A 16225-nucleotide genomic window follows, 5' to 3' on the forward strand; every position below is an offset into this window, starting at 1 on the left:
TAATAAATCATCTGTTTTATTTTATTTTTTATTCATGTTTCTTTTTTACTTTAATTATATTTTATTGTGTTATTCGTTTCTGTTTCGGGGAGAATTCGTTGTGAACAGTTTGATCGGATCCGGTAGAGTTGTGACCCGGAGTCCCGGTGCTCCCGGTGCTCCTCTACCGGATTATTCCCGTTTATTCTCCTCTCTCCTCTCTCCTCTCTGCGCTGCGGGGAGATTTCATCTTTTATTCTCCTGATGTGAAGAATTCATGAGCTGGTTTCTTCTTCTTCTTCTTCTTCTTCTTCTCCGTTTTTAAACTCAGATAATCTTCCACTTGTATCTCCATTATAATCTCTTTTCTCCTTTAAATCACATCGAGTTTCACGCTCCGGACCGGACCGGAGCGGAGCGTGAAACTCCTCCTGACAGCTCGCTCTTAATCCTGATAATATTATATTAAACACTCTCTCTTAATCTCTATATTTATTATATTAAACACATCGTTTTATTTTATTTAGACTTTCTCTTCTTCTCTTTATTATTGCAGATTAAATCTCAGTTTGAGTTTATAGTTGATGAATTAATGATATTATTCTGCAGCTCTGCAGCATGCAGGGGGGGGGATTATGTCTCTTATTATATGGAGACATAATAAACATAATAAACATAATAAACATAATAAAGCGACTGTTGAAGGAGAATAAAAAGAGCATTTAACCTCTTTTCTCGGCTCTCTGCTGAGGCTCAGTGTCACGCTGCTTTCACTGTTTGTGGGAAACTTCAGCTTTACAACATCCTGAACATCCAATAAAACTCACAGAGCTGCTCACCAGACTGACCTAATATCACCACATTATCATAATACTAATATAATAATACTCTTTATTAATATAAAAACACAGTTACAGACTGACCTAATATCACCACATTATTATAATACTAATATAATAATACTCTTTATTAATATAAAAACACAGTTACAGACTGACCTAATATCACCACATTATCATAATACTAATATAATAATACTCTTATTAATATAAAACACAGTTACAGACTGACCTAATATCACCACATTATCATAATACTAATATAATAATACTCTTTATTAATATAAAAACACAGTTACAGACTGACCTAATATCACCACATTATCATAATACTAATATAATAATACTCTTTATTAATATAAAAACACAGTTACAGACTGACCTAATATCACCACATTATCATAATACTAATATAATAATACTCTTTATTAATATAAAAACACAGTTACAGACTGACCTAATATCACCACATTATCATAATACTAATATAATAATACTCTTTATTAATATAAAAACACAGTTACAGACTGACCTAATATCACCACATTATCATAATACTAATATAATAATACTCTTTATTAATATAAAAACACAGTTACAGACTGACCTAATATCACCACATTATTATAATAATAATAATCTTTATTTATATAAAAACACAGTTACAAAGTGCTTTATAATAAAAACACATTTAAAACAAAAGGATAATGAAAGGTACTATAACTAAACACATAAAAACCCTAAAGGGTAAAACAACTGAAATGTCATAAAATATAAATAAAATCACAGAAAAGCAAATACTAATAATAAAAGAGACGCTCCAGAGTTTGCAGCCATTTCTATAAAGTGATGATTTAATCCTCCAGATCTAGCGGACTGACGCTTAAATTTACCTCCAAAAGAGTTTAAACCATCATTTCTTCCTTCACCTGGATCAATTAAATCAATTAAATCAATTAAATCATTGAAGTCAGAGACAATCTTATCAATATTTTATCTTAATTAATCATTAAATGTCAGACTGTGGAGCTTCAGACTGATGATGGGACTTTTACTTTCCTCATATTTCATTTTTTTTACAACTTTCTTCATCTCAGAGACAAATATTGTGTTTTTACTTCATTTGTTTTATATTATTTTGCTTATTTTTATATTTTATAATTGTTTATTAAGCATTGTTATATCTTAAATTAAAGGTAAGAACATTAAAATGCTGCTGATGTGTTTTTGCATTATAATTAATTAATTATTTTTTACAGTTTTTCTGAAACTAAAAAAAGGTGTAAAATGAGTTTAAAATGGACATAAAGTTTAAATTACATATTGTTAATTAATCAGCTTTAACAGAGAATGAGTATTGAAGGAGAAAAAGATCATTTAACCTCCTTTTCTTCTCTTTTGACCTCAGATCATCATAGATAGTCTGTTTAGACTAGGAGCTCTGACTGCAAAGGCTCTGTCACTTTGTGTTTTAATAATCTGAACCTTGGAAGTGCAGGAGCGATGCCTCCGAGGATCTCAGAGTGAAGGAAGGAATATTATAGAACAATAATAGATCTGATAAATACTGAGGCCTCTCAGTAATAATGTAATATTGTAAAGTCTCTTGTAAAAGCAGCAGGTAGCCGGCGTGACGAGGATCAGTCAGGTGTTTGTTCAGACTGTTCAATCTGATAAAAGGTGAAAGCAGTTCTGAATGGATGAAATCAATCTGATGTCGTTGTCGTCACTCGGAAGTGATTTTCTTTCAGATTTCAGTCGTCAGAGTTTATTTTTTTAAGAGAAGATAATAACGTCTGTTTAAAATGAATAAATGTGTTTTTATGTGATTTGTGTTTCAGAGGTCCAGAAGCTGTCCAGTCTGGTTTTACCCAGCGAGGTGATCATCGCTCAGAGTTCAGTCCCAGGTAAACGCTCCCTCTCTGGAGTTAGTCTGTATCTCTGGACAAAACATCATTCTGTCTGTCTGCGTCTTTTTCATTATCTAACATGATAATCACAACTAGATGACGTGTTCAGTCCCAGGTAAACGCTCGAGTTCACCGCTGAATAACTCTTCTCTTTAATCTGGTTCATCTGGTTCAATACCTTCTGGCTCTTCACACGGACAGATGACAACTGATCATTCATTTAAATCATTTACACCTCTCAATCTACACCTAGAGATAGATATATAGATCAGGCTATACATGCTACTAAAGAGGATTATTAAATAAATACAATTTGTATTACATTCATAGTGATAACTGACCTGAATCCAGCCGACACTATGAAGCTTTAAATCTCCTCCGAGTCATCAGGAATAAAATAAAAACACTTTAAATCTGAAACAAACTCATGTTTATATATTATATATTATATATTATATATTATATATTATATATTATATTATATATGTAGCTGCTGTTAGTGTGTGTAGTTTTTACTCTGTAAATGTTGGTTGTATGTAGTATTGTGTAGTATTGTGTAGTATTGTGTAGTTTTATGTCGTATTGTGTAGTATTGTGTAGTATTGTGTAGTATTGTGTAGTATAGTGTAGTATTTCCTGCAGTAATACCTGTATATATATATATGTGTGTTGTGTATTGCAGGTGAAGGGTTGGGTATTTTCTCTAGTAGTATTGTGTAGTACTGTGTAGTATTGTGTAGTATTTTCTGCAGTAATACCTGTATGTATATCTGTGTGTTTTTGTGTATTGCAGGTGAAGGGTTGGGTATTTTCTCTAAAACGTGGATTAAAGCAGGAACAGAGATGGGACCGTTCACCGGACGCCTCATCTCACCGGAACACATCGACCTGTACAAGAACAACAACCTCATGTGGGAGGTAAACAACGTCTACTGGAACTCAACATTCATATCAACATTTATATTTATATTTATATCAACATTTATATTTATATTTATATCAACATTTATATTTATATTTATATCAACATTTATATTTATATTTATATCAACATTTATATTTATATTTATATCAACATTTATATTTATATTTATATCAACATTTATATTTATATTTATATCAACATTTGTATTTATATTTACAGCCTATTTAATCACTTCCATTCAGTTAGCAGCTAACTGACTGTTTGAACTGAGTCCAGCTGACGGTAACATGCTGATCCTACTAGAGGAGAAACCAACCAGGACGGTGAGGAAGTCTAACTGGACATGTTGTGTGCTCCGTCTCAGGTGTTCAACGAGGATGGGACGGTCCGGTATTTCATCGATGCCAGTCAGGAGGACCAGAGGAGCTGGATGACCTACATCAAGTGTGCGAGGAACGAGCAGGAGCAGAACCTGGAGGTGGTTCAGATCGGCAGCAGCATCTTCTACAAGGCTGTGGAGGTCAGTGAACGCATCACCTCAGTCTGCTGAGTCAACATGTATAACCATATATATACCAGATATACCAGGTATAACCAGCCCAGTCAGCATGTATAACCATATATACCAGATAGAACCAGATATCAACCAGATATATACCAGATATACCAGGTATAACCAGCCCAGTCAGCATGTATAACCATATATACCAGATTTAACCAGATAGAACCATATATACCAGATAGAACCAGATAGAACCAAATAGAACCATATATACCAGATATAACCATATATACCAGATATAACCAGATAGAACCAGATATCAACCAGCCCAGTCAGCATGTATAACCATATATACCAGATAGAACCAGATATCAACCATATATATACCAGATATACCAGGTATAACCAGCCCAGTCAGCATGTATAACCATATATACCAGATAGAACCAGATATCAACCATATATATACCAGATATACCAGGTATAACCAGCCCAGTCAGCATGTATAACCATATATACCAGATAGAACCAGATTTAACCAGATAGAACCATATATACCAGATAGAACCAGATAGAACCAGATAGAACCATATATACCAGATAGAACCAGATAGAACCAGATAGAACCATATATACCAGATAGAACCAGATAGAACCATATATACCAGATAGAACCATATATACCAGATAGAACCATATATACCAGATATCAACCAGATATAACCAGATATCAACCAGCCCAGTCAGCATGTAGAACCATATATACCAGATATAACCAGATATATACCAGATAGAACCAGATAGAACCAGATAGAACCATATATATACCAGATAGAACCAGATATAACCAGATATAACCATATATAACCAGATAGAACCAGATAGAACCAGATATAACCATATATAACCAGATAGAACCAGATATCAACCAGCCCAGTCAGCAGTTCGTGAAATAGTCACGATATGTAATGTTTAATTGATTCGTGTACAGAGACACAAATTGAACATTTCTTTCGTGATGGTCAGCCCGTCAAGTTACGGTTACACTTCTGGTGTTATTCTAACCGTAACCACCATCTTTTCCTAAAGCTAACTAAGTCGTTTTATTTTTCATAGATTCGTATGAAAATGCACTAAAAGTACGCAGTTGAAAGTCGTGCTAAGCGTCACGTAAAAAAATGGAAATTCGTGACTATGAACACAAATTATATACATTACATGTCGTGACTATTTCACAAACTGCTGTGAGACTGTGTTGAATCACTCCACGTCCTCTACAGTCGTCTGTACGATCAACTCCACGTCCTCTACAGTCGTCTGTACGATCAACTCCACGTCCTCTACAGTCGTCTGTACGATCAACTCCACTTCCTCTACAGTCGTCTGTACGATCAACTCCACTTCCTCTACAGTCATCTGTACGTCACTAAACATATCAGAGTCTTTAATGACGTACGTCTGAAACACCTCAAACCAAAGACACCCGGTTCTCCACCGTTGAGGTTCTGAGGAGAACCACGTTACAGGATGCCTTCACATGGTGAAAATCCTGTTCACATTTCATTTAATATAATATTCATATTTATTTCTAGAGAACTTTCCAACAGGCAGCAAATTAAAATCAAGAAAATTAAATATAAAATCCAGACGAATGGGAAACCTTTAAATAACATTAAATAAAACAGATTAAAATTCTATTCATGTAAAAATTAAAGAGACAATTCAAGTAAAATCAAGACTCCAAAAGAAAGAAAGAGAAACAGATGCAGAGTTTTTAATGTTCAGCAGCAGAAGGATGAAGAAGAGTTGAGGTGTGTGTCTCCCTCTGCTGGCTGAAGACATTATTAAACATTAAATCAGAGTTCCTCAGCTACTTGAATTTGTTAGTTTTGGTTTGCAGAGAGGAACCGTTCCTGATTAACCTCCATGTTGGTTTGAGAGAGGAACCGTTCCTGATTAACCTCCATGTTGGTTTGAAGAGAGGAACCGTTCCTGATTAACCTCCATGTTGGTTTCAGAGAGGAACCGTTCCTGATTAACCTCCATGTTGGTTTGAGAGAGGAACCGTTCCTGATTAACCTCCATGTTGGTTTGAAGAGAGGAACCGTTCCTGATTAACCTCCATGTTGGTTTCAGAGAGGAACCGTTCCTGATTAACCTCCATGTTGGTTTCAGAGAGGAACCGTTCCTGATTAACCTCCATGTTGGTTTCAGAGAGGAACCGTTCCTGATTAACCTCCATGTTGGTTTGAGAGAGGAACCGTTCCTGATTAACCTCCATGTTGGTTTGAAGAGAGGAACCGTTCCTGATTAACCTCCATGTTGGTTTCAGAGAGGAACCGTTCCTGATTAACCTCCATGTTGGTTTGAAGAGAGGAACCGTTCCTGATTAACCTCCATGTTGGTTTGAAGAGAGGAACCGTTCCTGATTAACCTCCATGTTGGTTTCAGAGAGGAACCGTTCCTGATTAACCTCCATGTTGGTTTGAGAGAGGAACCGTTCCTGATTAACCTCCATGTTGGTTTCAGAGAGGAACCGTTCCTGATTAACCTCCATGTTGGTTTCAGAGAGGAACCGTTCCTGATTAACCTCCATGTTGGTTTCAGAGAGGAACCGTTCCTGATTAACCTCCATGTTGGTTCAGAGAGGAACCGTTCCTGATTAACCTCCATGTTGGTTTCAGAGAGGAACCGTTCCTGATTAACCTCCATGTTGGTTTGAGAGAGGAACCGTTCCTGATTAACCTCCATGTTGGTTTCAGAGAGGAACCGTTCCTGATTAACCTCCATGTTGGTTTGAAGAGAGGAACCGTTCCTGATTAACCTCCATGTTGGTTTCAGAGAGGAACCGTTCCTGATTAACCTCCATGTTGGTTTCAGAGAGGAACCGTTCCTGATTAACCTCCATGTTGGTTTGAAGAGAGGAACCGTTCCAGATTAACCTCCATGTTGGTTTCAGAGAGGAACCGTTCCTGATTAACCTCCATGTTGGTTTGAGAGAGGAACCGTTCCTGATTAACCTCCATGTTGGTTTCAGAGAGGAACCGTTCCTGATTAACCTCCATGTTGGTTTGAGAGAGGAACCGTTCCTGATTAACCTCCATGTTGGTTTCAGAGAGGAACCGTTCCTGATTAACCTCCATGTTGATTTCAGAGAGGAACCGTTCCTGATTAACCTCCATGTTGGTTTGAGAGAGGAACCGTTCCTGATTAACCTCCATGTTCGTTTGAGAGAGGAACCGTTCCTGATTAACCTCCATGTTGGTTTCAGAGAGGAACCGTTCCTGATTAACCTCCATGTTGGTTTGAAGAGAGGAACCGTTCCTGATTAACCTCCATGTTGGTTTCAGAGAGGAACCGTTCCTGATTAACCTCCATGTTGGTTTGAAGAGAGGAAACATTCCTGATTAACCTCCATGTTGGTTTCAGAGAGGAACCGTTCCTGATTAACCTCCATGTTGGTTTGAAGAGAGGAAACGTTCCTGATTAACCTCCATGTTGGTTTGAAGAGAGGAACCGTTCCTGATTAACCTCCATGTTGGTTTCAGAGAGGAAACGTTCCTGATTAACCTCCATGTTGGTTTCAGAGAGGAAACGTTCCTGATTAACCTCCATGTTGGTTTGAGAGAGGAACCGTTCCTGATTAACCTCCATGTTGGTTTCAGAGAGGAACCGTTCCTGATTAACCTCCATGTTGGTTTCAGAGAGGAAACGTTCCTGATTAACCTCCATGTCGGTTTGAAGAGAGGAACCGTTCCTGATTAACCTCCATGTTGGTTTCAGAGAGGAAACGTTCCTGATTAACCTCCATGTTGGTTTGAAGAGAGGAACCGTTCCTGATTAACCTCCATGTTGGTTTCAGAGAGGAACCGTTCCTGATTAACCTCCATGTTGGATTCAGAGAGGAACCGTTCCTGATTAACCTCCATGTTGGTTTCAGAGAGGAACCGTTCCTGATTAACCTCCATGTTGGTTTCAGAGAGGAACCGTTCCTGATTAACCTCCATGTTGGTTTCAGAGAGGAAACGTTCCTGATTAACCTCCATGTTGGTTTCAGAGAGGAACCGTTCCTGATTAACCTCCATGTTGGTTTCAGAGAGGAAACGTTCCTGATTAACCTCCATGTTGGTTTCAGAGAGGAAACATTCCTGATTAACCTCCATGTTGGTTTCAGAGAGGAACCGTTCCTGATTAACCTCCATGTTGGTTTGAAGAGAGGAACCGTTCCTGATTAACCTCCATGTTTCCTCCTCAGACGATCCCTCCGGACCAGGAGCTGCTGGTCTGGTACTCAAACTCCCACAACACCTTCCTGGGAATCCCTGGAATACCTGGAGGAGACGAAGAGCAGAGCAAGAAGACCAAGACCGGTACACATTATTGATTATTGATTATTGATTATTGATCTAGGAATTCACATCAGTCTTTTATTTTAGAGGGATCATTACATTTTGTATTGTTTTCATAAAAATTGGTTTGAATGTGATCATGAGATTTATTGACAATAGATATAATGTAAATATATAATATAATATAACAGCTTGAATCATTTCTCTTTCTCCTCCTCCTCCTCCTCCTCCTCCTCCTCCTCTTCCTCCTCCCAGATGAGTTCCACACCTGTGAAGGCTCCTCCTCCTCTTCCTCCTCCTCCTCTTCGTCCTCCTCCTCCTCTTCCGCCTCCTCCAGCGTGGGCCGCATGCGTTGCGTCATCTGCCACCGCGGCTTCAACTCCCGCAGCAACCTGCGCTCCCACATGCGCATCCACACACTGGACAAGCCGTTCGTCTGCCGCTTCTGCAATCGCCGCTTCAGCCAGTCGTCCACGCTGAGGAACCACGTCCGGCTGCACACCGGTGAGCGCCCGTACAAGTGCCACGTCTGCCAGTCGGCGTACTCGCAGCTGGCCGGCCTGAGGGCGCACCAGAAGAGCGCCAGGCACCGGCCCACCGGCGGCGGAGGAGACCCCAGCGTCGTGGGGGGAGGCGTGGTGGTGCACGCCGGTCACGCGGGTCACACCGCCCACTCACCTCCTCCTCACCCACCGCAGCTGACCGCCATGCCTCACCCAGCGTCACTGGTTCACCATATACCCACCATGGTGCTGTGAGGGGGGTGTGGGGGGGGCAGACAGACAGACAGACAGACACGCCAAATACAGACAGACAAAGATAATAAATATCAGCCCGGTCGCACAGACGTACGTGAAATAGTCACGCAACTTAATGATTGATTCACGTATAAAGACGCAACACATTTTTTTCATGATGATCAGCACAAAATCAGTTCGAATGTAATCCACGTCATTGTGAACCGGGAAGTAGAGAGAGACAAACGCCGTGCAGATAGGAGGTCGGGTCAAAAAACACCAGACTTTCACCACTTGGTGCCCCGTGTGAGGCCAGAAGTCACGACACTTTCAGCGTTATTTTAGCCTAAACCACAATCTTTTCCTATGCCTAACTAAGTTTATTGTATAAGCCTAACCAAGTCGATCTATTCCTAAACATAACTAAGTACTTTTATTTTGAAAAGACTGGGGCGGAAATTGACACGTGCGTCACGTGTTGCTGGACATTTGTAGGAAATCGCACCAAAAAACACCAGACTTTCACCAGGAGACCGATGTTGGTGCCCCGTGTGAGGCCAGAAGTCAACGTTGATTTATGTGTAACGTATCTTCCGCACTTAAGTTATGACACTTCCGGTGTTATTTTAACCTAAACCGCGATCTTTTCCTAAACCTAACTAAGAAGTTTTTGTCACATAACTTCCGTACTTAAGGTACGACACTTCCAGAGTTATTTTAACCTAAAACGCGATCTTTTCCTATGCCTAACTAAGTTTATTGTATAAGCCTAACCAAGTCGATCTATTCCTAAACCTAACTAAATACTTTTATTTTGAAAAATTGACACGTGCGTCACATGTTGCTGGACATTTGTAGGAAATCGCACCAAAAAACACCAGACTTTCACCAGGAGACCGATGTTCGTGTCCCGTGTGAAACCAGAAGTCAACGTTATTTGTCACGTAACTTTCGTACTTAAGTTACGACACTTCCAATGTTGTTTAAACCCAAACTGCGATCTATTCCTAAACCTAACTAAGTAGTTTTATTTTGAAAAGACTGGGGCGGAGATTGACACGTGCGTCACGTGTTGCTGGACATTTGTAGGAAAACGCACTAAAAATACGTTGTTGAAAGTCGTGCGTCGAGCGTCACGAAAAAAAAGTTAGACTCGTGTCTATGTACACGAATCAAACAGATTAAAGGACTAGTAGTTACCCGGGTAGTCTGGTGAATCAGGCGGCTGAACGTCGGCACATTGGGCTCCGTTCTGGTACCGGAGGACCAGTTGAGATCCGACTCTGGCCTCTATGTGGCTCAGATTTTGGGGTGTAAATCTGGGCTTGTTAATGTCACTCAGACCGCCGTTGGTCTAGTCGGTTCCATGTCAACATCAGCGCCCAGCAGCAGAGCTACGCTTCCGCCATTTTGGACTGAAAGAGACGACCAGACGCCAGTAAAACGTCCTCCTACAGAGAGACGTACTAAAGTAAAACTAAATTATTTCTATTCTACTGTCATATTCTACTGTGTTGAGTTGTGTTTCAGTCCAACATGGCGGCAGCGGCTGTTCGTCTGTCACTCTTTGGTCCAGAGTCAGAACCTAAATCAGACAACAACAGGTTACCTGGGCTGATATCAGCTAATCATTCATCATCATGAGTCCAGGACCAGACGGCCCACATAGTGATGTTACACTAGAAACAGTGCTGAGCCTTCAGAGCACTGAGCTGTTGTGACTCTATTGATGTTGGATTCAGGCCAGCAGACGTTTCCAAACTCTTTAAATCAATGAAGCCTTTTCAGCCATTGAGTCAGAGAGTTTCCACCTGCAGGGCTACCTGGGTAATAATCCACAGAGACAAGACGGCTGTTAGCTCCATGATGAGTTCCATTATCTAAAGATTGTACAGTATATGCATGCACGCACACACACACGCACACACACACACACACACACACACACACACACACACACACACAACGTTTCCGTGTCTCTTCATCCGGACGAGGAGACACAGTTGCATGATGGGACACGGCGTCTGGTATATATCTGTGAGACGATGATGTGGTGCTTTGGTTTGCATGCTGTTAAAGGTTTGTGATGTGTGTGTTGACCACCAGGAGGCGCTGCAGTCTGAGCGCTGAGGCTCCTTCAGAGGAATCCAGCCGGTGTTCCGGTAGATTGTCCCGTTGGTCAGCGTACGGAGACGTCGGTCGAGTCTAGAAGGAAGCCCGCTAACCGCCAAATCTGATCTGAGATCTGCAAACACTCTCACGAGACGACCTATCGTAACCTTAACCATTCAAGGTCATTACCTAACCTTAACCATTCAAGGTCATTACCTAACCTTAACTATTCAAGGTCAATACCTTAATTTAACTATTCAAGGTCAATACTTAGCCTTAACCATTCAAGGTCAATACCTAACCTTAACCATTCAAGGTCAATACCTAACCTTAACTATTCAAGGTCAATACCTAACCTTAACTATTCAAGGTCATTACCTAACCTTAACTATTCAAGGTCAATACCTAACCTTAACTATTCAAGGTCAATACCTTAATTTAACTATTCAAGGTCAATACTTAGCCTTAACCATTTAAGGTCAATACCTAACCTTAACCATTCAAGGTCAATACCTAACCTTAACCATTCAAGGTCAATACCTAACCTTAACCATTCAAGGTCAATACGTAACCTTAACTATTCAAGGTCAATACCTAACCTTAACCATTCAAGGTCAATACGTAACCTTAACTATTCAAGGTCAATACCTAACCTTAACCATTCAAGGTCAATACGTAACCTTAACTATTCAAGGTCAATACCTAACCTTAACCATTCAAGGTCAATACCTAACCTTAACTATTCAAGGTCAATACCTAACCTTAACCATTCAAGGTCAATACCTAACCTTAACCATTCAAGGTCAAGACCTAACCTTAACCATTCAAGGTCAATACCTAACCTTAACCATTCAATGTAAATACCTAACCTTAACTATTCAAGGTCAATACCTAACCTTAACTATTCAAGGTCAAGACCTAACCTTAACCATTCAAGGTCAATACCTAACCTTAACCATTCAATGTAAATACCTAACCTTAACCATTCAAGGTCAATACCTAACCTTAACTATTCAAGGTCAAGACCTAACCTTAACTATTCAAGGTCAATACCTAACCTTAACCATTCAAGGTCAATACCTAACCTTAACCATTCAATGTAAATACCTAACCTTAACTATTCAAGGTCAATACCTAACCTTAACTATTCAAGGTCAAGACCTAACCTTAACCATTCAAGGTCAAGACCTAACCTTAACCATTCAATGTAAATACCTAACCTTAACCATTCAAGGTCAATACCTAACCTTAACTATTCAAGGTCAATACCTAACCTTAACTATTCAAGGTCAATACCTAACCTTAACTATTCAAGGTCAATACCTAACCTTAACTATTCAAGGTCAATACCTAACCTTAACTATTCAAGGTCAATACCTAACCTTAACAATCTCGTGAGAGTTTTCCCGGTTTGTTGGCTCCCTTCTAGCTACTACCAGAAACATCCATCGTACAGTTATTCCCATGCTAACAGGTTAGCATACAGCAGTTAGCGTTAGCGTTAGCGTTAGCATTAGCGTTGCTGTGTGGAGCTGTAGTCGTCCACCAAGCTAGCACTTTAGCATTCACCTGGTGGAGTAACAACTCTAAGAACTAATATTTACGTTAGCTTGACTGGCGGTGGACACGGTGCTGGAAAATAAAATCTTCTTTTGCTCAACGTTAGCTGTATGCTAACATGTTAGCTATATGCTAACACAGTTAACTGTATGCTAACATGTTAGCTATATGCTAAGGTGTTAGCTGTATGCTAACATGTTAGCTATATGCTAACACAGTTAGCTGTATGCTAACATGTTAGCTATATGCTAACACAGTTAGCTGTATGCTAACATGTTAGCATATAGCTAACACAGTTAGCTGTATGCTAACATGTTAGCTATATGCTAAGGTGTTAGCTATATGCTAAGGTGTTAGCAGGTGTGAACGGTTTTGGCGTCTCTTCCTGACCAACCAGTAAATCTACTAAGAACTCCACTGATTCCTTTAAAGAAGCTCATCACTGAAATGTGACATCTATTATTAATATGATTATTGATACTATTATTGATTATTGGTTGGTGTCTGTTGGGTCTCAGGCAGGTTCTGTTATAAAATATGAGAGTTTCTAATGTGTGTAAATGTTTCCCTGATTGTTTCCGTATGAATCTGTTCATGTTAAATGATAATGAAAGTAATGAGAGACGTGATGATGAGTCGTCTGTCGGTCCGTTTCTCTTCATGTGATGTAAATAAACTGTCAAAGAAAAGAATATAAACATGAGATGTGCTTTACGCCCAGAATATAATTCAACCGTCACTTTATTATTATTCTCTATATGTCTATGGTCAGATATATGACACACGTATCGGTATATGATGAACTGTGTTGACTTCTATAAAGGACATTGTATTTCAGCCTATATATACTCCTAATAAAGTATTTACTTCTGCTCTGATCATGTCCCTCAGTCTGTGTACTATATACATATATACATATACATATACTACATATACATATACATATACAAATACATATACATATACATATACATATACTACATATACATATACATATACATATACTACGTATACATATACATATACATATACAAATACATATACATATACATATACTACGTATACATATACATATACATATACTACATATACATATACATATACATATACTACATATACATATACATATACATATACTACATATACATATACATATACAAATACATATACATATACATATACTACGTATACAGTATACATATACATATACTACATATACATATACATATACTACATATACATATACATATACAAATACATATACATATACATATACATATACCACATATACATATACATATACATATACTACGTATACATATACTGCGTATACATATACATATACATATACATATACATATACTACGTATACATATACATATACATATACTACATATACATATACATATACTACATATACAGTATACATATACATATACTACATATACATATACATATACATATACAGTATACATATAATACATTTACAGTATACATATACTACATTTACAGTATACATATACATATACTACATATACAGTATACATATACATATACATATACTACATATACAGTATATATATACTAGTTATACATATAAAGTCTGAAAAAATGTCTGAAAAAGACAATGTTTGAAAAAGGTAAAAAAAAAAAAAAAATGTCTGAAAAAAAAGTTGAAAAAAAAAGTTTGAAAAATGTTGGTAAACAAATTCTAAACAATGTCTGAAAAAGGTAAAAAAAAAAAAAAATGTCTGAAAAAAGTCTGAAGAAAATATCTAAAAAAAAATTGTGAAAAATGTTGGTAGACAAAAGTCTAAACAATGTTTGAAAAAGGTAAAAAAAAAAAAAAATATCTGAAAAAATGTCTGAAAAAAGTCTGAAGAAAATGTCTAAAAAAAAAAGTGTGAAAAATGTTGGTAAACAAAAGTCTAAACTATTGTTTGAAAAAGGTAAAAAAAAAAAAAAAAAGGTCTGAAAAATGTCTGAAAAAATGTCTGAAAAAAGTCTAAAGAAAATGTCTAAAAAAAAAAGTGTGAAAAATGTTGGTAAACAAAATTCTAAACTATGTTTGAAAAAGGTAAAAAAAAAAAAAAAAAAATGTCTGAAAAAAAAGTTGAAAAAAAAAGTTTGAAAAATGTTGTAAAACAAAAGTCTAAACAATGTCTGAAAAAGGTAAAAAAAAAAAAAAAGGTCTGAAAAATATCTGAAAAAAAAAGTTTGAAAAGTGTTGGAAAACAAAAGTCTAAACAATGTCTGAAAAAGGTAAAAAAAAAAAAAAAAAAGGTCTGAAGAAAATGTCTAAAAAAAAAATGTCTGAAAAATGTCTGAAGAACATGCCTAAAAAAAAAGTTTGAAAAATGTTGGAAAACAAAAGTCTAAACAATGTTTGAAAAAGGTAAAAAAAAAAAAAATGTCCGACAAAAAGTCTGAAAAAAAAAGTTTGAAAAGTGTTGGATAACAAAATTCTAAACAATGTCTGAAAAAGGTAAAAAAAAAAAAAAATGTCTGAAAAAAGTCTGAAGAAAATGTCTAAAAAGAAATTGTGAAAAATGTTGGTAAACAAAAGTCTAAACTATTGTTTGAAAAAGGTAAAAAAAAAATAAAAATCTCTGAAAAAATGTCTGAAAAAAGTCTGAAGAAAATGTCTAAAAAAAAAAGTGTGAAAAATGTTGGTAAACAAAATTCTAAACAATGTCTGAAAAAGGTAAAAAAAAAAAAAGGTCTGAAAAAAAAGTTGAAAAAAAAAGTTTGAAAAATGTTGTAAAACAAAAGTCTAAACAATGTCTGAAAAAGGTAAAAAAAATGTCTGAAAAAAGTCTGAAGAAAATGTCTAAAAAAAAAAGTTTGAAAAATGTTGGTAAACAAAAGTCTAAACAATGTTTGAAAAAGGTAAAAAAAAAAAAAAAAAAAATGTCTGAAAAAATGTCTGAAAAAAGTCTGAAAAAAAAGTTTGAAAAGTGTTGGTAAACAAAAGTCTAAACAATGTTTGAAAAAGGTAAAAAAGAATGTCTGAAAAATGTCCCCAAAAAATAGTCTGAAAAATGTCTGAAGAACATGCCTAAAAAAAAAGTGTGAAAAAATGTTGGTAAACAAAATTCTAAACAATAGTCTGAAAAAGGTAAAAAAAAAAAAATGTCTGAAAAAAGTCTGAAGAAATGTCTAAAAAGAAATTGTGAAAAATGTTGGTAAACAAAAGTCTAAACTATTGTTGAAAAAGGTAAAAAAAAATAAAAATCTCTGAAAAAATGTCTGAAAAAAGTCTGAAAGAAAATGTCTAAAAAAAAAAGTGTGAAAAATGTTGGTAAACAAAAT

At 36.8% G+C, this 16225-nt stretch overlaps 1 protein-coding gene across 1 annotated transcript in view; it reads left to right on the forward strand.

Annotated features, from left to right (window-relative positions):
* LOC119484302 (PR domain zinc finger protein 12-like) overlaps positions 1-9713 on the forward strand; it is a 10715-nt gene extending 1002 nt beyond the window's left edge. The window contains exons 2-6 of the mRNA XM_037763029.1: positions 2660-2725; positions 3522-3646; positions 4018-4173; positions 8411-8525; positions 8760-9713. Of these exons, the coding sequence (XP_037618957.1) occupies positions 2660-2725; positions 3522-3646; positions 4018-4173; positions 8411-8525; positions 8760-9262 (965 nt within the window). The 3' untranslated portion in view covers positions 9263-9713. The remainder of the gene's footprint in view (positions 1-2659; positions 2726-3521; positions 3647-4017; positions 4174-8410; positions 8526-8759) is intronic.
* Positions 9714-16225: the final 6512 nt, after the last annotated feature.

This window comes from Sebastes umbrosus, unplaced genomic scaffold (assembly GCF_015220745.1).
Source record: "Sebastes umbrosus isolate fSebUmb1 unplaced genomic scaffold, fSebUmb1.pri scaffold_136_arrow_ctg1, whole genome shotgun sequence".
NCBI classification, from domain to species: Eukaryota; Metazoa; Chordata; class Actinopteri; order Perciformes; family Sebastidae; genus Sebastes; species Sebastes umbrosus.